Source organism: Aspergillus ochraceoroseus (genome assembly GCF_002846915.1).
Source record: "Aspergillus ochraceoroseus IBT 24754 chromosome Unknown P175scaffold_1, whole genome shotgun sequence".
In the NCBI taxonomy this organism is placed as follows: domain Eukaryota; kingdom Fungi; phylum Ascomycota; class Eurotiomycetes; order Eurotiales; family Aspergillaceae; genus Aspergillus; species Aspergillus ochraceoroseus.
In genome coordinates this window covers 3,188,826-3,211,560 of record NW_024468476.1, presented here as the reverse complement: position 1 = coordinate 3,211,560, position 22,735 = coordinate 3,188,826, and the positions used below count along the sequence as shown (strand labels likewise).

Sequence of the window (22,735 nt, the reverse complement as noted above, 5' to 3'; positions counted from 1 at the left end):
GTCGTCGTCGTTGTCGCTCGTTCGTTCGTCATCTTATTAACAAGATCGGAGCATTGGGGTGGGCGCTCTAGTGATGGATGGTTTCTCAACTGCCCTCCCCCAGATTTTGTCGTTGTCTGTCTTCTTCTCCATCCATCCTTAATCATGGCTGTAAGTGGACCTTGCAATAATTCCCTTGTCCATGCCACTATTATGTGGTACCTCCCTATCACCCCGCGAAGGGACAAATTAGGCTCTTGTACTCGCTGACTCTAGATCAGGGCCGAGAATCTGAAAAGGGTCATCGCTACATTGTTGCCCTGGATAATGCTCGGTGCCAAAACAAGTGGGACGAGGTTCCTGAGCTTATCCGCAAGGTGACCAAGCATGCACCGCAAAAGACATGTAACCCCCCCCCCCCTTTATTTTCTCCTCATCCTTCGAATTCAGACCTTAGACAGCAGATTGTGAATCTAACACCACTCAATGTAGGTCTTCTAGATGTAGCTAGTGCAGAGTACCTAGTTACTACTCAGGTTCATAGAAGCTCGTCAGCTGCCCGCCCTGCCTCCGCGTCCCCATCCAGCCTACCAGAATTGATTCCATCGCTTCTTTCTACTATCGAGAAAGCCGATGGGTCAAACCAGGAACTATTCCAGGCAGAAGTCTGCCTCGGATGGGTTCACTTCACACTCAATGAACCGGGATTAGCTGTCGCTCGTCTTCCAAAGGACTTCGACGAGACATTGAATAATCTCACCACTGTCGGCGACGAACTCTCCCCATGGACCAAGATTTGCCTTGTCAAGGGCTGCTACATAAAAGCTGCTGCACAGAACGCGGTTTCGGGTCCGACTGATGCGCTGGAAACCTTCAGTTCTCTAGCACAGTGGCTGGCCAGTCACGGTCAGGCATTGTCGCCCAGCAGCTCCCAGTTCCTGCATTGGTCTGAGAAGCTCTTGGCGGAAGGGGCACTAGTTGCAGGGGAAGAAATTTGCCGCAATTTTGCAGCCGCTACTGGCGATCTCGTGAGGCTTGCTCTTCAGCTTTTCCGGGCATGGGCCTCTCATCCTAGTGTGAAAGCAGGGACTTCATCTCCCGATGTGTCGCTTGAAAGCTATCCCGAGCCAATTCCAAAATCGAAAATCTGGAAGTTTTATTATGATCTCCTCTCGGCCGTCCTTCAAAATGACTTGCCATATACCCCCCCGACGGATGGCCCTGAACGCCCACAACTTGCCAGCGAGGTACAGCGTGTACAAGCTACCTGCGAAGCTAATCTTATTCGCGAAGCTAAATTCCCAACTGCCCATTCTGACAACAAGCAAGTCGAAGCTTGGGTTGATCAGGTCATTCGGAATTGGAACCAACTCTGCGGTTCTCAATGGGATGACGAGGAGCTTGGAGAAGGTGGCCAGAATGCCATGGGGAGAAACGTTGTAGAGGTATGTGCCTCCTGAAGGCATTACTGGGTGACAGGTGGGCTAATTACTAGTACTAGATTCTTTACCGTGCTGCTGCCAAAACTTACCATTCTCACCTGATTCTCAGGCGTCTCTTTCATGTTCATGCAGCACTCGCGGAATTTGATCTTGCCTTCAAGGCTCTCGATTCATATATAGAAATCGTGATGGGTGCCAAGCAAAGAGCGGAAAAGGCAGTGCCGTACGAAGAGTTAGAGGATGATGGGGTTTTCATGCGAACCCTGGCAGAGGGTATTACCGTCTTGTGTTGCTTCGGCTCTGGCAAGGAAGCAGAGAAAACAAAGGATTTAATATCAACCTTGAAAAAGTTCATCGGCAAGTACGTCAAGGACTCGGAGGAAGAGCAGGAGAGGAAAATAGTGTTCGACTCCAAAGTGGTTTCGCCCAGCGACATCGGTGCAGCTTATAGAGCCATTGGGATTGGCCTTGCAACCTGGGCAAGCTGGACTCCAGTGAATGAGGAACGTGACGACATCCGAGCTGAAGCTATTGAGTGTCTAGAACGAAGTATCGCCCCAGAACTTGAGGATGAGTTTAACTACTCTTCCCTCTACACTTTATCCCTGCTCCTAGCAGAGAGCCGTGATCTTGACGCCGCTATTGATTACGTCAAGTCGGCGCTAGCGTCGAACAAGCAGTCTGAGCCAACGGCAGTTGACTTTGGACATGAGCGAGATTTATTCCCTCTATGGCATCTGCTCGCACTTCTGTTGAGTGCCAAGCAAGAGTTTGATATTGCGGAACGGTCCTGTGAGGCTGCATTTGAGCAATTCCCAGCAACTGTCACTTCACTAGCACACAGTGATAGACGGCCGCCAAAAAACCGAAATAATCAGCAGGAGCAAGCCGGTATGACACTTGCACTTATTAATCGACTACGGAATCGAGAAAGGGAACGCATCATTGAAACCCGAATAACCCAACTCGCCTTTGTGGAGGTTCTGGAAGGCCCAGGGGCTGCTCTTAATCATAGTGAGCAACTTCTGAGTCTTTTTGCCACGTTATTCCGGACCCTAGACTTTGAGGAAAAGGGAAATATTAAGCCAGATCAACTCTCGCGTCCAAAAAGCTCTTCCGGTACTATAAAAAGCTTCCGTGGAAGCATCTTCGGAAGGAAGGTCTCTCGCATGTCAGATCACAAAATCACGCTAAGTGGTGAGCTTAGGGTTGAATCACTGCCTCAGACCAGGTCCTCGAATCCTGATCCGGCACCTGCTATCCAAGTCATTGGTGAGGAACCGCCGAAATCCAGGGATGGCCATCCTACCGTCAGTAGATCTGACTCCCGAAAACTCCGCAAGCGTAGCAACACTGTCAAGAAGGCGGACGGTTCCGCAGAACAAAACCTGAGCCGTGTCAACGGCGATGGACCTGAGATCAACGAGCCCAACGGGGAAAATGGATCAGCTCTGGAAATGGCCAACGATGCAATATCGCGTGCGGCAAGTCAACCACAAAGCGCAAAACAAACATTGGCGCCAGTACCTCATAACATGAAACACAGCCGCATGGAGCCTCCTGTTGGACACAGTAAACAGCCGCCTGAGCAAGATATCCAGTTGCCCACATCGTACGCGTTCGAATCCCCCACTGGAGCATTGACCAAATTTCCCCATGCACACACCCAGAAACATGCATTGTGTGTTCTTGTCAAAGTCTGGCTACTGATCGCCGGCCTGTATCGCCGATCATCGTCTTTCGATGATGCTGCGGAAGCGTGCGAGGAGGCTGCTAAGCATGTAAAGCGAATAGAGACTTTAATAGCCGCGTCCCAAGATGCTTCTGCACAGTCTTTCCGTGAGCGTGGATGGGCAGTGCCAAAAAGCCCCGACGAACTGTGGGCTGACATCTACGCCGAACGCGGCCTGTTGCTAGTCGCGCAATCGCGCCCTCACGAAGCCATGGAGCATTTTGAGGAGGCATTGGTATACAATTCCGATCATCCGAAAGCCACCATTAGCTTGGCCAGCCAGCTACTTGATATTTGGGATCAGAAACTTCCTCTACAGCCACGCGAGCAAGGGGTTGAAACTGGTCTGTCAACGACAGCCATATCATCACCACCAGGGAAACCAACGACTACCTCGAGAGAGGTAAACGGCAACAAACTCCTGGGCAAGTCTGGGCTACCAGATTCATCTCAGGAGAATTTCCAGACGCCCACCTCCACCGTGGAGGATGATGGGCCAAAGCTCATCAACCGGATCGCTGCTCGGGAGAGGGCTTACGGTTTGCTATCGGCCCTGACAAAACGTGGAAGCTCGTGGGACAATTCGGAAGCTTGGTTCGTCCTTTCCCGAGCTTATGAGGCCGTAGGTCAGGTCCAGAAGTTGAAAGAGGTCCTGTGGTGGTGCATTGAGCTTGAAGACCGAAGACCAATTCGTCACTGGTCGAATATCGGTTCTGGTGTGTATGTGTTGTAATCGGGGTAGTTGTTCGTCTTGTTTTCTTGGTTCGCTTTGATATCGTATTTGGGGTGGATTTTAGTTTCCTCTGTCCTTTCACGACATTCCCATATTTTGCCATTTGCTGTTTGGTCAATATGATGATACCTTGATAGCATCTTCTTACTGCAAGATATGGGACTAGTATATATATATATATATATATATATAAATATATATAGGCGGTGAAAAGCACAGATTTGTTTGTAAATATGACCATGAGGAATTGAAACTGTAATAGGAATATCTTTATTTACACATTGCCCACAAATACTCCGGTAACCATCGGTCTAATAGAACCTAACTCGGAAGAACAACCTTGGCTAGATTACCGAGGAGCAGCAACGGGGGTCCATGCTGAGTATTTGGGCCGAACGCTAGAGTACGTTAGTTCGCTCCATATCATGCTATCTCACACCGAGATAGCCCAGAAACGATAACTCACGTTGAATAGGTCTTGAAAGCGGAACGGCTCAGGGTCAGGTTAGGCCTGTGTTCCTGCAGCTCCCAGGCGCGAACACCAGTCTGCAAAATCTTGTCGCCAGTGGGAGGGGTATCGACCATGTAAGAGATCCAGGCGTGCCTAGACAAAAGCGGTTAAAATGGTACTCGAGGAAAAGCATTAATTCATGAGGAAATCGAGGGGTTCTCACCAGCCGGTCTCGAGCTGGGAGGGGTCATATTCCTTCTCCTTGTAATCAACCCAACGGGTACGGACTTGTGTCGCGGTCAGCATCCCCAAGCAATTCCACTTTCGAGCTGTCCGCAAAACTCACGAGGAAGCTCCTCCTCCATGTTTTCAAAATATTTGTTTCCGAATCGATCAACGCCGACCAAGGTACCGGCTTTGGTGTCACCTAGAGTTGTATTTGTATCAGTAAAACGAAGCTCCATACAACGGGTCGCCGGGGGAGGGGGATACCGTACCCATGTACTATTTACTCGCACGTGTATCATCAGTATCCCAGCTTCATCTATCTTAATCCCACCCAGGGTTGCATACCTGCATCTGATGGCCATATTCCTGTGCACGACGAAAGAGCAACGGGTTAGCATATTGAGCAGCAGGGATGGAAATCATTCGCAGCCATTGGGAGAGCCAACCTTAAGGCCAATCCTGCTCAAGTTCCGCAATGTACGGAGAATGGTCGACATCTTGGACAAAGTACCGCTTGTTGCGCTGGTTCAAGAGAATGAATGTCGTCGTCGTCGTTCTCCGTCTGTCTCTCTTTCCGGCCGGAAGTTGAAGGCTCCCAATCCGGGTTAGCGTGGGAATTGTGTTTGCATGGTTTGCACATGCTTGTATTCCGCTCTGTAACTCATCATAGAAGCACCGAAAATCCTCCCCCAGCGCAATTGTCTCACGGTGGGGAAATTCCTGCAGATTTGCCCCGCGAGTGCCGTACGGTAGCAGCGCGCACCATGTTCGGACGTGTTGGGGGCCATACAATCCGCTGTGCCGCACGCAGCCCCGTGGTGCGGCGGAAATTCTGGGAGCGCACCTTTACAACCCATGTCCCCAATCCCACATGCACAGCTGCTCAGTCAAGCGCCTCGCCGTTAGGGAGCATTACAGCAGAGCTAGATCGGATTGCACCATGTTTTGAAGTCCCCGCGTCGCGGATATCAATCTTGGACTCCCCCGCGAGTTTCTATAGTACGCTGAAGGTACGACTTGATTCTTGACACTGCAGGTCTGGGATCCGGAAGCTAATGCGAAGATGGTCGCTATTTCTAGAATAAAATCCGTAAAGCTCGGAAGCGTATCTACCTATCTACGTTGTATATCGGCAAGACGGAATATGAATTGATAGAAACCATTCATCAGGCGCTTCGCGACAATCCCGAGCTGCGGGTGTCGATTTTGACAGATGCGTTACGAGGAACTCGAGAGACGCCAAATCCTTCGTGTGCTTCGCTTTTGGCTACGTTGGTGGCAGAACATGGACCGGAGAGGGTAGACATTCGGATGTTCCATACCCCAAATCTGACGGGTCTGCGAAAAAAATGGATTCCTAAACGAATAAATGAGGGCTGGGGACTACAACATATGAAGCTCTATGGCATTGACGATGAGATCATGCTTTCGGGGTAAGCTTTTCCTCTTGCCTCCAGTAATTTTCTGGGCTGTGGTTAACTCTTGCACAGAGCAAATCTTTCCCAGGACTATTTCACGAACCGGGTCGATCGATATCACGTCTTTCAGTCCAAAGAGTTGGCGGATTATTATGCGGGAATCCATAACGCCATCTGCAACCTCAGTTTCAAGGTCCTCCCAGATCCGCACAATGCAGCAGGATATCTTTTGGACTGGCCTACCGCCAATGGGGCTCCGTCTCCCCTTGATGACCCAGAAGACTTCATTGCCTATTCGTCCACCGTGTTGAAACCACTCATCCAACCGCCAAACAACAAATCCGCACTTGAACCCAAAAAATCTCCTAGCCAAACATTTGTGTACCCAGTAGCTCAGTTCACATCCTTACTAAACCCCGATACATCTACAGAGTTCCCCGCGGTAACAACGATTCTCCGAATGCTTTCCACCTCCCCAGCGTTCTCCGGGGCACGATGGCTCTTCACAGCAGGGTACTTCAACATCCACCCTGTCCTGTCTTCCCTCCTAATTGCCAGCACCTCAACTTCTCATACGTCATCAACCACTCGAGGCACCGTGCTCACGGCTTCGCCCTGGGCCAACGGATTCTACGGGTCCCCTGGCATCTCCGGCATGCTTCCCGCAGCGTATACGCACTTATCGGCACGATTCCTCGACCGAGTAGCCGCAGCCCAAAGAACCAACTCCATCCAGCTCAAAGAGTGGCGACGCGGCACCGTTGGAGAACCAGACGGCTGGACATACCACGCCAAAGGCCTCTGGATTACACTTCCCAAAGAAGAACATCCCAGTTTAACTTTTGTCGGGAGCAGCAACTACACTAAGCGCAGCTACAGCTTAGATCTTGAAGTTGGGGCGCTAGTCGTCACCGGGGATGCGGAGCTCAAGCGCAGACTCGGTGCCGAGACGGAGTGGTTGCAAACTCATGCACAGCCCATCTCGCGGGAGGATCTTCGACGCACAGAGAGGCGGGTCGGGTGGAATGTACGGCTGGCGATGTGGATAGTTGAGAAGGTAGGGGGTGCTTTATGATACACTAGTAATGAGTCAACCGCTTGTATTTATATATATAGAGAGAGAGAGAGAGAGAGATGTATCCTGTAATATAACGACTATCTATCTATCTAGAGCTAAGAGGCTCCAGAATGTAGAATTACCATTCTATCTTGTTTTGACTTGTGCGCGATGATAAAAACATCCCTAATTTATTTCCCAGAATGCATGCATATATGGTATAGGTATCCAGATCCTATAATAAAGTACTACCAATGTAAGAAGAGAGAGATGACAAGAAACATAAAAATGCTTTGTTATGTGATATTCTACCCTTTCCAGTAACTATCTTGAGAGTGTAATAAGAAAGAAAAGACTTTTGGAGGGATAATGCAAATCAACCAGATCTATCTACCATGGAATACTTCACCGGGACGCCTGAACCCCATATTTCCAACCTATCCTAGGATTATACGTACTTCATAAAGAATAACGGAGGGATATCGTTGCAGTCATTGACGAGAGAGAGAGAGAGAGAGAGAGAGAGAGAGAGAGAGAGAGAGAGAGAGAGAGAGAGAGAGAGAGAGAGAGAGAATAAGAGGGGGGGGGGGGGGAAGAAAGGAAAGAGAAGAACAAGAAATGACAGCAAATCATCAAGCCCGGCCAGGAACCTGCCCCGAAAGATGAGCTGGACCAAGCCCTTGTCGAATTTCATCCAACATCTGGATACCTATGGTCTCGTTACCGTTTTTGCCTCGCTTGGCTTTAGCGCCCTTGCGCTTTGCCTGAGCGCCAGTCTTGCCGTCCCATCCGGCCAGGAAGTCGTCCATGATGTTGTTGAAGTCGTGGCGTGGGGCGACGGCGTTGCCGTTGGCGTCGATCAGACTTGGGGCTTGGGAGGAGGCGGTGGAGATTGCGCTCATGCCGGTCATCCCGGTCATACCGCTGACCATGGACATGGAGTCATCGAATTCGTCCTCTTCATCTAGGGAGTAGAGGGCCTCCACTCGCTCGAAGCGGTCGTCGAGCAGGCGGTGCCCTTCTGTGCGGGCTATGGAGGACGAGGTCATGGAATATGCAGATGGGTTTGTGAGGGCACCCTTGCGCTTCTTTCGGCGGATGGGGGTTCCTCCCACAGTGAAGACAGTGGATGCTAGGGTGCTGCGCTGTTCGGAGGGGACAACACTAGGGGCGGCAGCGGGCGTTGCTTGGGGCTTGCCTGCCTTCTTGAACTTGGCGAACTCGCGCATCCAACTCTGGTCCTCTGGGTCCATGTCCGGCGCTGGGACATCATGGCTGGGAAGCTCACCAGGAGCCAGTGACTCCGCTTCTAATGTTGCATGAAGCTTTGCATCCGTGGTGTTTGGTTGATTGGGAGCCTTCTCGGTGGCGTCGGACTCCCATCCATCGTCTTCCTCATCGTGATCGAATATAGTATCCTCCCAGTCACCAGCGTCCATTTCCTCAGCGTTGGATGTCAGCTGACCAAATACGTCGTCGCCATCGTCTCCATCGACATATTCTTCATCCTCGAGAGCCTCCAGGACCTCCCGAAGGCGGGGGTCCATGTCTGGCTGGAACCCCGCAATGGCATCTGGAACGTTTTGTTGGTCCTGGTAGGTCGGTTTGCGGACGAAAGAGGAGGCAGTCGAGGCAGCTCCATATGCATAACTTGCAGTGCTGCGGCCATCCCAGGTGCTCCTGACCTCGTCGTCATCATCATCATCATTTAGCGATGCCTGGCGCAGTGCATCCTCCAACTTCATCGACTTCGGCTTGTCTTTCCCCTTTGTGTTGGCTTCGACAAAATACGAGTCACCACCCCCCGTGCCCAACTCGCGCAAATGCTGCATGTAATCATATTTGGAGTCGTCATAGTAGACGCCATAGTTGGCGGCCTCGCCCTCGTTAGTTCGAATGCGTTCTGATCCGAATTCACCCGCGAGATCGTTCAGGTTCTTGGAGCGCGCATCTTTCGAGGAACTAGACGGATCAGATGGAGGCGGTCCGTACACAGCATGGAGAACACGATCATCGGCTTCGGGGTCGTGGATGAGGGGGTCGTTCTGGGATCGGTGGAAGAGTTGATAAGTAGTGGCACTTTTCTTATCGCTGGAGGAAGATCAGTAGGAGAACTGGTCGGGGTTGAGGAAGAATACTTACATCCACTGCTTTCGGGGAGGCATTTTGAAATACGGGGTATGATGAAGCGAGAGACGATGGGTCCAAGATCGAGATCGAAAGTTTTCCCAAGATTGAAGCTATACATAAAAAAAAAAAAATTATTGCGGGCGGTGGTGGGTCACGTGCCCAACCCCTCCTCGCTGGGTTTGACAAGAGAAAAACAACGATAGAGATGATATATGTCTGGTATTTCTAAGTAGTGGGAAAAACTCGGAATATTCTAGCAGTCTTGATCTACAGCTTATATCTGGATTTCTAATTCTCCAGCAGCAAAAAAAAGAGAGAGAGAGAGAGAGAGAGAGAGAGAGAAAAGTGCTGAGTCAGCAGTCCGCCGCGGGGTTTTTTTTTGTGGCAGTTGGAAATCTTCGAAGAAATCCCAACTTCATCAACTACTTTGCCCACGTCCATCGACCATCGCTATTCAGTCATGGTGCTGGCAAAATCTAAAAATGCCGTGGGGCTGGGCAACAGCCTCATGAACGATCGGTTCGGCAAGGGAAAGGCCTCGAATATGAAGAAAGCCTCCCATAATGCCGCCATCACACGCAAGGGCATGGATGGAGATACTTACATCACCAACTCCCACAAGGAGGCTGCGTGGGTCAAGATGCGCAGTATCACAGAGCAGGCCGCCTTGGATGAGTTCCTTAACACCGCTGAGCTTGCCGGAACCGACTTCACGGCCGAAAAGATGAACAACGTGAAGATCATCCACGCCGACCAGAAGAACCCTTACCTACTCTCGGCTGCTGAGGAGCAGAGTGCGATCCGGAAACACAAGAAGAACAAGGGCAGGCTCACCGTGCCCCGCCGTCCGCAGTGGGATAAATCGACGACCCGCAATGAGCTCGACTCTATGGAGCGAGACGCTTTCATGGACTGGCGCCGTGGTCTCGCCGAGCTTCAGGAGAACAATGACCTGCTGATGACGCCGTTCGAGCGTAATATCGAGGTTTGGCGCCAGCTGTGGCGTGTGATTGAGCGATCCGATATCATTGTGCAGATTGTCGACGCCCGTAACCCGCTGCTCTTCCGCTCCGAGGATCTCGAAACCTACGTGACGGAAATTGACCCGAAGAAGCGAAACCTGCTGCTGGTGAACAAGGCGGATATGTTGACTGAAACGCAGCGAGAGATGTGGGCAGACTACTTCGACCGGAGTGGAATCAGCTTCCGGTTTTTCTCCGCCCATCTAGCGAAGGAGCGCAATGAGGCCCGTCTCAACGAGGAGGGGTCGGAGTTCGAATCGGAGTCTGAGAGTGAGACTGAAACGCTAGCAAAGACGACAGAATCTGTGAACCTCGAGGGCTCTAGCGAGGAGGGACAGGCGGACGCAGATGACGGCGGGGTAGAGCTTTCCAGCGAGGCCCCAGTCTCCAAACGTACGGATATCCTCGATGTGGACGAGCTGGAGGAACTCTTCCTTTCCAACGCTCCAGACGCTCCCGAGGAGGAGGAAGAAGTCGAGGAAGACGGCACCCCTAAGCAGCGAAAGACGGTCATCGGTCTCGTCGGATACCCCAACGTCGGCAAGTCCAGCACCATCAACGCTCTCCTTGGAGCCAAGAAAGTGTCCGTCTCCTCGACACCCGGAAAGACCAAGCACTTCCAAACGCTCTACCTCTCGCCCGAGATCATGCTCTGCGATTGTCCCGGTCTTGTGTTCCCCAACTTCGCCACAACCAAGGCCGAGCTTGTCGTGAGCGGCGTCCTCCCCATCGACCAGCAACGCGAATTCACGGGACCGGCTGGCCTCGTCGCCCAGCGCATCCCCAAGCACTTCCTGGAGGACTTGTACGGTGTGACGATCAAGACCCGCCCCATCGAAGAAGGCGGCACCGGTATCCCAACTGCCCACGACGTCCTCCGGGCCTACGCTCGTGCGCGCGGCTTCGCAACGCAGGGCCAGGGTCAACCGGACGAATCGCGCGCGGCCCGCTACGTGCTCAAGGACTACGTCAACGGGAAGCTCCTCTTCTGCCACCCACCCCCGGCGGCAGAAGGCGAAGAGCCCATCGACCTGGACGAATTCAACAAAGAGCTCTACGACTGGGACCACCTCCCGGCGCGTCGACAGGCGATGCTCGCGGCGCACCAGCAATCGTCCTCCGCCTCCGCCTCCGCGAAGGCGCCACTCCAGGGATCCAAATCGCAGACACTGGACCAGGGATTCTTCGGGCGACCGGGAGCGCAGACGTCGTCGGGCGGACGACTGGTCATGCCATTCAACGCCAAGTATACGGAGCAGGGCCAGGAGATCCGCAAGCCACTGACGGGACGCAAGGAGCGAATGATGGTGGCGCTGGAGCGGGGGGTTGACGTTTCCGAGGTACGAGGGAACTCGAAGAAGCATTTCAAGACCAAACATAAGAATCAGAAGAAGGGGAAGAAGGCAGCCGCGGATGATGACTATTAGATAGGTATTCAGTGACTCGCTGGCGAGTGAAGAGAAGAAGAAGAAGAAAAGCAAAATTTTTTTTGTCATGTTTTATGTTATGTTTGGTTGGATGTGGTGATTGGAAATTTGCGGATTACATCTTGCAGGTTACATGGGAGGGCGAGGCGTTGGGTTCGGTATATAAAAAACCAGCATGATTAATGAAAAATATCACTATATGGATGATATAGAAATTGATTCTGTTCAACATGAGTAGTAGTTCATGATATGAATTTAAAAACTACAAATGAGCCTTTGCAAATCCATGCACAGATAAAATCCGATCACTCTCCTGTCTCTGCCAGGCCAACTTCTGCCCGACGGCCTCGCGGCGCCGGCGATTCTCCCTCTTGCCCAGCTGCTGCAGATGCACCTCGTCCGGCCCATCGGCGATGCGCAGGGTCCGTACCAGCGCCCACAGATAAGCCAGCGGCGTATCCTGACACACCCCAGCCGCGCCGTAAGACTGCACGGCGCGATCGATGATCGTCAGGGCCGTCTGGGGCACCAGCACCTTGGCCTGGGCGATCTCGGTGAGGGCGGCTTTGGCATCGCCGCGGTCGATCTTGATGGCGGCGTTGAGCACGATCAGACGCGCGGCGTCGACCTCGATGCGCGACTTGGCCAGCCATTCCACGATCACGCCGTGGGCGGCCAGCGGCTGGCCGAAGGGCGTCTTGCGCTCGTCGTTGATGCGCGCGATCATCCACTCGATGGCCTGCTCGGCGGCGCCGATGGTGCGCATCGCGTGGTGGATCCGCCCGGGCCCCAGGCGGCCCTGGATGATTTCGAACCCGCGCCCGGCGCCCAGCACCATGTTGCCGTGGGGCACGCGCACGTTCGTGAAGCTGATGTGCCCGTGCCCGTGCGGCGCGTCATCGTACCCGTATACGTGCAGCATGCGGTGGATGGTGATGCCCGGGAGCCCCGCCGGCACCAGCACCACGGATTGCTGCCGGTAGGGGTTCGGGTTTTGGGCGTCGGTTTTGCCCATCACCAGGTAGATTTTGCATCGCGGGTCGCCGGCGCCAGAGGACCACCATTTCTAAATTTTCCTCCCCCGTTAGAACAACACCACGTTCCTGATCTTCATCATCTTCACTAGATCGGATTGGGGGGGGGGGGGGAGAGAGAGAACGTACCGAGCCGTTCAGAACATATTCGTCCCCCTCCCGGCGGATATCCAGCTGGATGTTGGTCGCATCGCTCGACGCTATCTCGGGCTCCGTCATCAGAAAGGCCGAGCGGATCTTGCCTTCCAGCAGCGGAGTCAACCATTGCTGCTTCTGGGCGTCGTTGCCGTACTTGGCCAGCACCTCCATGTTCCCGGTATCCGGGGCGGCATTGTTTGTAGCCTAATCTGTTCGTTAGTGAGCGTTTCCTCAAAAGCCCAACGTCGAAACGTCGAGACGGAGAAGGGAGAGAGAGAGAGAAATCCCTCGGCAGCCAACTTGCTCTTCCCCAGGTACTCCGCCATCAACCCATACTCCAGATTACTGAACCCCGCCCCCTGCGCGAAGTGATTCTTGGGCAGAAACATGTTCCACAGACCCAGTTTCCGGGCCTTCGCCGTGAGGGATTCCATGATCGCAGGCGTGGTGTTCCATCGTTGTTCGCCGTGGCCCAACTGGGCGGCAAAGAGGGCTTCCGCTGGGAGACAGTCTTTTTCGACGAATTCCTCGACCTGATCGGATATTAGTATGAGAGCCGCGCGGGTCAACTTTGATTGGATTGGAAGAGTACCAGGTCGAGAGTCTTCTTGGCCCGGTCGCTGACGAAGGGCTGAGCGATCACGGGGATTCGGGAGGACGCAGACATGATGGCTTGAGAGAGGTCAAGGGGGGCAAGAAAGAGTACAAGATTAGAGAAGATGGAGGGAAAGGGTGGGTGAAATAGCAAGGGAGATGGAATGGAATCATACGAGGAGGTGGAAAGTGGATTTGCGGAGAGACAAAAATTTGCGGAGAAGCCGAGGTTCAGCTCGGCTTGAGCATCGATCGGTTACTGGGGATGGATGCAGCAACTATTCCAGATTGGATTCTTTTATTAGAAAGCAAGCAAGCAAGCAAGCAATAAAGAAGGAAGACATAAACAATCCCATCCTATCCTATCCTGTCCATCCTATCCTCCCAAACAAATCCGTCAACTCCTGCGACCTGCGCCCTGAACAAGAAGAAATAACAAGATTCAAAACATCATCCTCACTGGCTCGTCATCTGGTCCGCCACGGGGTTATCATTACTGCTGCTGCTGCTGCTGCTGCTGCTGTTGTTGTTGCGATCAGCCGACGACTGCTGCTCAAAGTTCTTCTTGCCCAGTTTCGCAAAGAGCGATTGAGGCTTTCCAGCACTATTCATGTCCGTTAGTCTCAGTGGCGGTGGCTTCGCAATCCGGATCATAACGTACTTCTTAAAGCGCTTGCCCTTGAGATCGCTCAGTTTCTTCGAACAGGGACTCATGATGTCGTCGGAGGGAGAGACATAGCTGGCCTGTTGTCTGATTCATGTATTAGCGATGCGTCTCGGAGACCGGGACCATTCCACTCACTTGTCTTGACTCTCGATCTTGCCTTGCAGGACCTGACGATGGTAGTCCAGAGAATTCATCGTGAGATCCGCCGGCAGATGAGTGTTGGGGGAGCGATCCGTCAGAGGTTGTGTAGAGTCCATTTTTTTTCTTTTCTTTTATTTTCAAATTGAAAAAAGAAGATATGAGCGAAAGAGAGAGAGAGAGAGAGAGAGAGAATGGAGTTGTAGATTGAATGATGGTGATATGGAATGAAGAAGAAAGAGAAAAACGGGTTGATTGTTGTCATGGCAACATTTTCTCGCCCTTTTCATTCCTCGGGTCAAGAAATGAGATCATCCCAGCTTCATTTAACTCGTCGTCCATTCATTTACTCTCCATCCGTCAGGAATATTCATCATCATCGTCATCGTCATCGTCATTAGTCTCATTAGTTACAATTCTCCCGTGTGCTATCCGGGCTACGAGATGCCTTCATTCTCTCCTCCACCTGTGAACATTCCGATTCCCGGTCCGACTCCAGCTCCATACACCGCTCCCGCCCTCCATACCCTTCCTCCCCCCGGATCAGCTCAGGAGGACTACTGTTGGATCGTATTAATAAGGGCGCGGCTTCCGGGCCCGATGGGGAATCTCCCAACGGGTTGGCAACGCCCTTCGTGTCATGGCCCGCATCCGAGGTGGGAGTCGGGGGCGCCTGTGCATACGTCGTCGTCGTCGCCGCCGCTGGCCTCATTGACGAGCCAGGCGAATCATCAGAGAGCTCGCGTCGATGGCCGGCGGTGCTGCGGGATGATCTCGTCGACCCGGGACTGCCTGGAGGAGATGATCCAAACAGGGGGGAAGATGGCCGGAGACTGTACGAGCGGGAGACCATATTCTGCACGCTCGGGAGCTCAATGTAGCCACTCGCCGCGCTACGGGTAAACAGCATCAGCGCAAAACAGAAAAGTACCACAATGCTCTGGATCACCGCCACTCGCTTCTGAAACACCAACTCATCCGCAACCACGCCCAGCTGCGCGCTCAGCGAGTAAATCTCCTGGTGGTACTGGATCCGTTGATGCTCAAACTCCAGTGTCACACTCTTCCACACCTGGTCGTATTGATCGCGGAACTGCTTCAGCTCATTCAGGACCGTCACGTTCAGCGTCTCCAGAAACGTAGAGGTCTTGGAAACCTGGCGTTTTTCGACCTTGTTGAACGCATCGCGGAGGATCCGCGATTGCTCTTCAATGTACTGCAGCGACAAACTCGAGCTGGTCTCCAGCATTTGAAGTCGCTTATTCACAGATTTAAAGAACGATTCTTGCGTAGTAGGGTTCGCCGAGGGGGGCTGCGTGTTGGTGGCTCGGAGCATAGATTCCCCTGCGCCACCACCGGGTTCATCTCGAGAGCCGCTGCCAGACCGAGGGTCTGTTTCCGAAGGTGCGTCGTGCGGAGCTGCATCGGATACAGTGGTTGTGGAGAACGACGATTCTGCCGAAGCCTGAACCTGCGCACTCGCCGAGCCCGGCGACCGAGCGTCTCGGACGTCGTGGGGGGAACCGTTTCCGCTGCCGCCAACAACGCCTGAGGTCTCACCACTCGAAGGCGTGGTGGCCGCGCTCGGCACTGGTTGACCCGACACACAGGAAGCGTCGGGCCCAGTGGCTTGCGCGGGAATCTCCCACACATAACATATACTGGGGTTTCTCAGCCCCCGCAGCGTAAGCTCTATGGCCGTTCCAAAATGGGGGCAAGTCTCCGGCACCAAGTTTGCCCCCTCCAATCCACTGGTAGTAAATTCGGTAGATTCCAAGGGCCGAGTATTTTGGTCAACGAGGCTGGAATCCTGAACCTCCTCGACCGCATGAGCAACCTCCTCCTCAACCCGGCCGGCATCTCCATCGTGTTTATACTCCTCCAGCATGGTGGTGCCGTGCACCCGAATGAGGCTCAGAGGGCAGTAGAACTCATGGCCATAGTGCGTCAGAAACTCAATGCGTAGATAGCGCGCCCAGATGAGCGGATTCTCCACAGCAAACGCTTGTATCTCGCGAGTATTCCTCGCCTCGTAGATTCCTAGCTCCTTCCACTGGTCAGGCTTGGCCGGATACCGATCCGCCACGCTGACCCGGAAGGTATGAAAGATGGAACTGAAGAACTCATAGTTGGCGAGCACGACGGTGTCCACCAGGATATCATCGCACAATTCCAGAATGAGGAACTTGTTCCGGGCACGGCACTCGTTCAGCATATAGCTATCTTTGTTTTCAATCAGAACCGACGACGACCCCTTCGCTTCGGGATTCGTCTTCAGCACCGTGGCGGCACAGTCAAACGACGCGTAATTAAATCGCTCTTTGCACGTCGTCCCAGCATCCTTGGAGCGCGGGCCTCCTGTATGAGGAAGACCCTGGCCAGAGGCATCCATGCCGCCACTGCGACCTGCATCGGTCGGGAGATGCGTTCCGCCGCCGCCTGCTGGCAGAACCTTGGTTCTCCAGGATGTCGCCGACGTCGCAGGCTCCGAAGGGTCGGCACCAAAGCCACCAAAGTCGAGTTCGATCTCTGCATCTTCACCGAGGGAGTCCAGCGCGTTATTGATCCCCGTGGGTCGATGACGGTCTTTTCCCGCGGTGCCAGCCCGCCGGTTTCCTCCGACATTCTCCGCCGACTGACCAGCCTTGGCAAGATTCTGTTTTCTCCAGTCCTCAAAGGAAAGGAAATTCGCATTATCTAGCGGCGAATCTGAATCGGCATCCATCTCCGGGTCTCGTTCAGGCGGCCGCGGCGGCCGTGATGAGGGGGGGGTAGCAGCGATCTCAACGGATACGGTGACAGGACTGGGGTTGTCGCTACTTGTCATTCGTTTCGCATCTAGCGATGTGAAAGTCCGTGTGCTGCCAGTGGACTTTCTCTCCCACCGAGTTTCAATGCACATCGGCCATTGAATGAGACCATGGTGAACCTCTCTCGCGTGCCTGGAGAGACAGACGGGCGGGGGGTGGTGCGATTGTTGGCCCTCACCGATAGTTCGCTGGACCCAGACCGACACCAGAATGGCCCAAGGGATCCAGCATGTCGTGGTCCACTTGGGCGCCAGCATCGTTTTAAGAAAAAAAGAAAAGAAAAACAAAAAAAAAAAAAAAAAAACGCCAAGGAAGCAGAAGGACGATGTAGGGACAGTTGACTCAGTCAGGAATCATTGCGCAAACATGGTCTTCTGGATGGTTCGGTCAGTAAATTTGTCCCTCACATTCTCATCGGGAAGAGTGGCGAAGCTTATCAGCTCCTGTGGGGAGTTCAACTAACCGGCGGCGCGTCTCTGGCCAGGTGTCGTCAAGCGGGGGGACGGGCAGGGATTTAATCAAACACGTAGAATACAGAGATATAGAAGAGGAGTATAAATGAAAAGGAGTGAAATACTAGAATACTAGTCGAAATACAAGGACACAATTGATGCTGAGATGAGATGAGATGAGATGAGATGAGAGGAGGTCCAGCTCAACGTGCCGTCGAGGGCGGTCAAGACGGGGGAGATAATGCCGGCACTACTGTCACCGCCATCTCCCCCCAACCACCTGGTCAGCACGGCGAGATTTATAGATTACAATGCGACAGAATACGAGAATCACTTTTGGATTATATCCCCCATGGCTTTCAAAAGCCTCCACGTCCCAACCCCATCCAACTGTCCTAGCAATTAGAGTACAGAGAATCCAGTCCAATCCAGTCCAGGACAACGTCCTGATGGGTAGAATCAATCAAGATGTGGGTTAAAGAAAGACCATCGTCGCTATTCCCGTAACTTTCTTTCGATATTTGCCGGTTGAGATGAGAGCACCGCGATAATAGGACATCGCTCGCGCCGCGGCCGTCATGGGCCTGCCTGTCAATGTTGAAGCCGTAGTCGGACAGAAAAAAAATGATGGAAATAAATAGGCAAAACGACTGTTGCCTCCACAGAAAAAAGGAAAAAAAAAGCGTCAATCTCCCCAGAAAACCGGCCCCGTCGGATATGACTTTTAAATGTTTCGCGCCACCGTTTGCTTGTTCCAAGGAAACTATATTATACAAGAGTGGGAATGAACACTGGACACGCGTTTGGATGCCGCCAACAAAATCATCTATAAAAGTTTGGGGAAGAGAAAATAATAAGAACAATAATAATAATAATAAAAAAAAAAAAAAAAGGTTGAGGTGATGAATCACCAGGTTTTCTGCGCAAGTTTGGATCAATAGTAAAATTTATATCGATTGTGGATTTAAAAAAAAGAAAAAAAGAAGAAGAAGAAAGTAGTGGCAGGACAGTTCGAAGACGTCGGACTGAGTGACCACGCGTCATCTCACATTTTACCATTCTTTTGGCATTTGCTTTGAACGGAAACAACATAACAGGGAAGGCGGCGAACGGTCGAGGCGGGGAATGATAGCTTGTCGCTTACAGGTGAAGGTCATGCCAACCACCAACAAGATCCAGATCCTCATCAACACTACTATCGTATTGCTTGAGGGGCCTGGCGTAACCAGGCTTCGAAGACTCCAAGGAATCCCGGCGCCAGCCCTTCTGCAAGAATGGGCGACGGCGACGGTCACGGTCTTGAGAAGCGATGGTTTCCTTCTTAGCCCACAAGCCATAATCAAACCCAGAGGATCCCAGACCCCAGTCCTTCCTCCAACTCATATTGTTCGGGAAACGCTTCGACTCGAAAGAGGCATCCGATGTCTTGAAATTGCGTCTCTTGTCGCCTAGAGCAGCCCACTTGTCGAGATTGGACTTCTTAGGAGAGGGCTGCGGAAGGCGTGGAATGGCCTTAGGGGCCACAGCACTTGTCTCACCAGGGTGGGACTTGCCAGACAACTCGTGAGAGACGCCCACAGAAGATGCGTGTTGAGAACGAGAGTTGAGAATGGAAGAGCTCTGGGCTTCGCGCAGAGCCGGCTGAGAAGGGCTGGGTTCGGGCGAGCTGCTCTCGTGGCTCCAACTGCGAGAGTTCTGTTCACGTCGTTGCTGGAAGGCGACATACTCCCCTTCGGATTCTTCTTCCTCATCCCACAGGTCACTCCAGCTCTTGGAGATCTGTTCGGTCTTGCCGTTCCTTCCAAAGACCATGGCTAGAGAAGGTAAGGGCTTGGTTGCCAGGCTAGGCAAAGAACCAGTGATGGGAACGGGGTCGGACGGAGGGGGGTAGCGAGGAGTCGTCCTGTGGAATGCAGTCGAACGGTAAGATTCACCAAGGGCGGATTCCAAGACGGAGGCCATGGAGGGAGTCCCCTGGTGAACAGAGAACCACGAGGTGCCAGCGGTTTCGGAGGGAGGGAAGAGGTCTTCGGAGTAGCTTTCGTTGTCGGGGATCGCAGACAACTGTCGGATGGCTTGAGGGGGGCTGGATTGAAGTGCCTTGGCCCATGGGAAAGAATCTCCCTGGTTGATATACGGGCTCTGGATGGAAGGTGTCCGCAGGGGTTCGCGGTTGGCACTTGCAGGTACCACTTCGCGGTCATCGGTGCAGAACTCGTCCAGGACTTCATCGTCGGTAGTGAAGGAGACGGCGCGCAGAATCGCATCCCGGATGCCAGGAAGGGATCGCTTCTCGGGATCAATTGCCAGGGCCATTCTCAGGATCTCAAAGGTATCCTGAGACATGTTGGGGAAGATGTCGAAGAGCGATTGTCGATCTCGAACGTAATCAGCAAACAGGATGTCGGTTTCGGTAGGAGTGGCAAATGGGTTACGTGCGAAGAGGACATTGAGCAGACAGATTCCGACTGCCCAAACGTCGACCTTTGCAGGCGAGTACCCATGGCTACCCGGCTCATACTGTTCTGGAGCCATGTAGCGATCACTGCCAACGCAAGCCTCGTAGCACCAAGATTCACGGGTGGCAAGACCCAAGTCACCCAGCTTCATCGACCCGTCTTGGGTTAGAAAGATGTTCTCTGGTTTAATATCGCGATGATACAGGCCATTGGCATGCATGAACTCGACTGCGCTCAGCAGTTGCAGCATGAAGTCACGCACATGCTCTGTCTCTAGAGGGCCACGGTTGAGTCGAATGGCCTCGTAAAGGTCGCCATTTGCACAGTATTCCAAAACCAGATACAGATGAGTATCGGTTTCAAAAGAGTGCACCAGGTTGACGATGTTAGGATGATATGCAAGGCGTTTGTGGCAATCGAGTTCTTCGAAACGAGCATCGCTGGTAGCGGGGCTCCATGAATCACTTGAGGAAGCTTTCAACAGACACTTGATGGCCACGTCCTGGCCAGTTTTGATATCGGTAGCGAGAAATACCATACCAAATGACCCATGGTTGAGAGGGGCGACGGTGCGAAAGCGTCCATCAAGAAGCTGACCGCGAATGAAACTGTTCTTGAGGCAGTCCATGACTGGCAAGTATTCGAACGTTGACGGTATTCTTCCAGAGATATGACAGTCGTGGTCCGAGGGAACGAAAGGTTCAACGGCACAGGTGAAGGTGCACACGCTCAATGAGACAAAAAGGGTCTATAAATGTGCGCGCTGAGAAAAGGCAAAATGACCTCAGACAAAATTTGGATGCGAGAATTTGAGAATGAATAGTATAACGGCAAGGCTGCAGTTTCAAGCGACTTCACCGCCGAGGAACCAATCGAGAAAAGAAGAGGGGAGGTGGTTGAAAAAAAAAAAAAAAAAAAAGGAAACAATATAAAAAAAAAGAAACACCAGGATTGTTGAATCAAAGTTTCATATAAATACCAATAGTGAGGATTATTCGAACAAAAGAGACACGAACGAAATCAAGATGACGAGACAGCGGCAGGCGCAGATTGAGAAATACCCTGGGGGGAGGGTTGGATGACGCTAGGAAATTGTAAAGACCGTTATTGGCTCATTTGTATATCGTTTCAGTGATGAGAATGGCAGAAGCCCGATATAAAGATGAAGGGGAAGTCGACGAAAGCGAGTGTCGAAACGAAAAGACGATAGCCGTGGGTAGAGCACGGGATTGTGAGATAAGATAGAAAAAAACGCTGCGTAATATCGTAACTTTGATATAGGATGTATAAACAAACAAGTCTCGTAAGAAAAAGAGGCCTTCGAACACCAGGCTGAAGGTCGAGCAAGGTCGTGACTCAGAAGGGGGGAGAGTTAGCCGGACGCTAAGCAGTCATAGGATTACCCCCAACGCAAGTCAAGAAATAGCAGTAATAGTCCTTGACTAGATACTATATATTTCCACTGAGGCTCTGGACAACTGGTATGAGGGTCTTCGATGCCTTGTTGGGCGAGTTGAAGAACCGAATACCAGCACCCGGCCCAGGTTGCGGACAACGACCAGCTGGACAACTAAGCAAGTTCGACTTCTGATTGCACTTCGGCTCCCACACGTGTTATGCGACTAATTGAAACGTAGCACGAGTTTGGGAGGGAGTTGGCGGTAAATCGTGGGTCCCAAAGCTCGCTGGACGTAGTAGTGGGCCTTGAAGTGTGAGTCACGCAGGTATTCAACAGACGAAACAAAAGACTCTGGCGGCCAAAGACAAGCAGCAGAACCAGTACACTCTGAGATGCAACGCAGAATTAGGGTCTGGTGTGTAAATTTGGATTTGCACGAGTAGTATGAGTGTGGATGAGAGGAGAGGGTGAGCAAGAGCAAGTTATCGATAGGATGGGAAGAGGTTAACGGAAGAGGTCGGGAGGCGAAGTATAGGAGGCGAATCGAAGAAAAGAGATGGATAAAGAAGGAGCAATGGGGAGAGAGGGGGAGAGAGAGAGAGAGAGAGAGAGAGAGAGGAAAAGAGATGGAGAGAGGGACGAGACGATGGTGATGAGATTGATGAGAGACAGGGATGAGATGGAGCGATGAAGAAGGTGGGAAGGAGACGATGGATGATGATGGGAGGAGGAGAGGAAGTCGAGAGGGAAGGATGAAGGAGGGTGGAGAGTAAGCGCGATAGGGAGGATAAGGAGGTGGTGGTTCCGGGATTGGAAGATAGGCAGAGAGACTATTAGTTGTTGGTGGTAACTGGGGGAGGGTCGATGGAGAGCCAGAGGTGAGTTAATAATAATCATAAAGGAGGGGAGGCGAAAAGGAAGAAACGGCACTGCGGACGAAGCACTGGGCAGCCCGAGGGGGGAGACTTTAGAAGGTGGGCGAACGAGCGAGAACCATCCGCTCGTATGCAGTGACCATACCATTACATTCTACAACGTATTAGTTCTCAGAATGTACATGACCCTAGCCCTAATCCAGTCTAGGGTTTGGTTTCCTCGTGGTAACAATACCTCGACGTGTGATCTCCGGCTGCCCCACCCACGCAGTCATTTCTGATTCGATGACAATAGCGGATTGGCTGTTTCCGGACGCCGCCCCACACCCCCTGAATGACCAAGCAGATTCGTCGCCAAAAGAATCCGGCTGGTGCCCAGGTGTAAGAAGCTGGGACACTCCATGAGCTCCATGGGTGGAAATTAATGATTTACATGATCAATTACGAATCCTAGGTACATCATCAGAAGCAAAAGGGGGGGGGGGGGGAGGAAGAAAGAGAGAGATGCAGATAAAGAATGCGTTGTTTAATGCATTGCAATGGATAATCC

At 52.4% G+C, this 22,735-nt stretch overlaps 9 protein-coding genes across 9 annotated transcripts; 3 read left to right on the top strand and 6 right to left on the bottom strand.

Annotated features, from left to right (window-relative positions):
• Window positions 1-56: 56 nt before the first annotated feature.
• On the top strand, window positions 57-4,140 carry P175DRAFT_0497858 (putative filamentation protein (Rhf1)). The gene is made up of 4 exons (XM_040896378.1): window positions 57-150; window positions 261-384; window positions 472-1,424; window positions 1,481-4,140. Exons 1-4 carry the CDS (start codon window positions 145-147, stop codon window positions 3,884-3,886), a joined length of 3,489 nt encoding a protein of 1,162 aa, XP_040756131.1. The 5' UTR covers window positions 57-144; the 3' UTR covers window positions 3,887-4,140.
• P175DRAFT_048849 (complex I NDUFA12 subunit family protein) lies at window positions 4,061-5,116 on the bottom strand. Its single transcript, XM_040895700.1, has 7 exons — window positions 5,012-5,116; window positions 4,911-4,931; window positions 4,835-4,841; window positions 4,684-4,764; window positions 4,561-4,624; window positions 4,353-4,490; window positions 4,061-4,284 (listed from the first exon to the last, which is right to left on the bottom strand). The coding sequence occupies exons 1-7, from the start codon at window positions 5,060-5,062 to the stop codon at window positions 4,236-4,238; spliced, it is 411 nt and encodes a 136-aa protein (XP_040756130.1). The 5' UTR covers window positions 5,063-5,116; the 3' UTR covers window positions 4,061-4,235.
• A 146-nt stretch (window positions 5,117-5,262) lies between these two features.
• Window positions 5,263-7,139, top strand: P175DRAFT_0471163 (CDP-diacylglycerol--glycerol-3-phosphate 3-phosphatidyltransferase). The gene is made up of 3 exons (XM_040895071.1): window positions 5,263-5,575; window positions 5,646-5,998; window positions 6,056-7,139. Exons 1-3 carry the CDS (start codon window positions 5,330-5,332, stop codon window positions 7,056-7,058), a joined length of 1,602 nt encoding a protein of 533 aa, XP_040756129.1. The 5' UTR covers window positions 5,263-5,329; the 3' UTR covers window positions 7,059-7,139.
• A 488-nt stretch (window positions 7,140-7,627) lies between these two features.
• Window positions 7,628-9,235, bottom strand: P175DRAFT_0497856 (ribosome biogenesis protein LTV1). Its single transcript, XM_040896377.1, is given in 3 exon segments — window positions 7,628-9,133; window positions 9,144-9,149; window positions 9,194-9,235. 3 exon segments carry the CDS (start codon window positions 9,203-9,205, stop codon window positions 7,673-7,675), a joined length of 1,479 nt encoding a protein of 492 aa, XP_040756128.1. The 5' UTR covers window positions 9,206-9,235; the 3' UTR covers window positions 7,628-7,672.
• A 194-nt stretch (window positions 9,236-9,429) lies between these two features.
• P175DRAFT_0513640 (ribosome biogenesis GTPase LSG1) lies at window positions 9,430-11,619 on the top strand (the record flags this gene model as incomplete). Its single annotated transcript, XM_040898763.1, has 1 exon — window positions 9,430-11,619. Exon 1 carries the CDS (start codon window positions 9,631-9,633, stop codon window positions 11,617-11,619), a length of 1,989 nt encoding a protein of 662 aa, XP_040756127.1. The 5' UTR covers window positions 9,430-9,630.
• Window positions 11,620-11,762: 143 nt separating this feature from the next.
• Window positions 11,763-13,182, bottom strand: P175DRAFT_0497855 (acyl-CoA dehydrogenase family protein; the record flags this gene model as incomplete). Its single annotated transcript, XM_040896376.1, has 3 exons — window positions 11,763-12,685; window positions 12,783-12,995; window positions 13,079-13,182. Coding segments are annotated over 3 exons (1,121 nt in total), but the record flags the coding sequence as incomplete, so codon positions are not given.
• Window positions 13,183-13,925: 743 nt separating this feature from the next.
• On the bottom strand, window positions 13,926-14,297 carry P175DRAFT_0408447 (Spo12 family protein; the record flags this gene model as incomplete). Its single annotated transcript, XM_040893036.1, has 3 exons — window positions 13,926-13,989; window positions 14,047-14,136; window positions 14,188-14,297. Coding segments are annotated over 3 exons (264 nt in total), but the record flags the coding sequence as incomplete, so codon positions are not given.
• A 254-nt stretch (window positions 14,298-14,551) lies between these two features.
• Window positions 14,552-17,711, bottom strand: P175DRAFT_048657 (Sad1/UNC domain protein). Its single transcript, XM_040895634.1, has 3 exons — window positions 17,464-17,711; window positions 14,956-17,374; window positions 14,552-14,828 (listed from the first exon to the last, which is right to left on the bottom strand). Exons 2-3 carry the CDS (start codon window positions 17,255-17,257, stop codon window positions 14,764-14,766), a joined length of 2,367 nt encoding a protein of 788 aa, XP_040756124.1. The 5' UTR covers window positions 17,258-17,374; window positions 17,464-17,711; the 3' UTR covers window positions 14,552-14,763.
• An 881-nt stretch (window positions 17,712-18,592) lies between these two features.
• Window positions 18,593-20,539, bottom strand: P175DRAFT_0471148 (putative serine/threonine protein kinase; the record flags this gene model as incomplete). The annotated part of the gene is made up of 1 exon (XM_040895070.1): window positions 18,593-20,539. The coding sequence occupies one exon, from the start codon at window positions 20,537-20,539 to the stop codon at window positions 18,593-18,595; it is 1,947 nt and encodes a 648-aa protein (XP_040756123.1).
• Window positions 20,540-22,735: the final 2,196 nt, after the last annotated feature.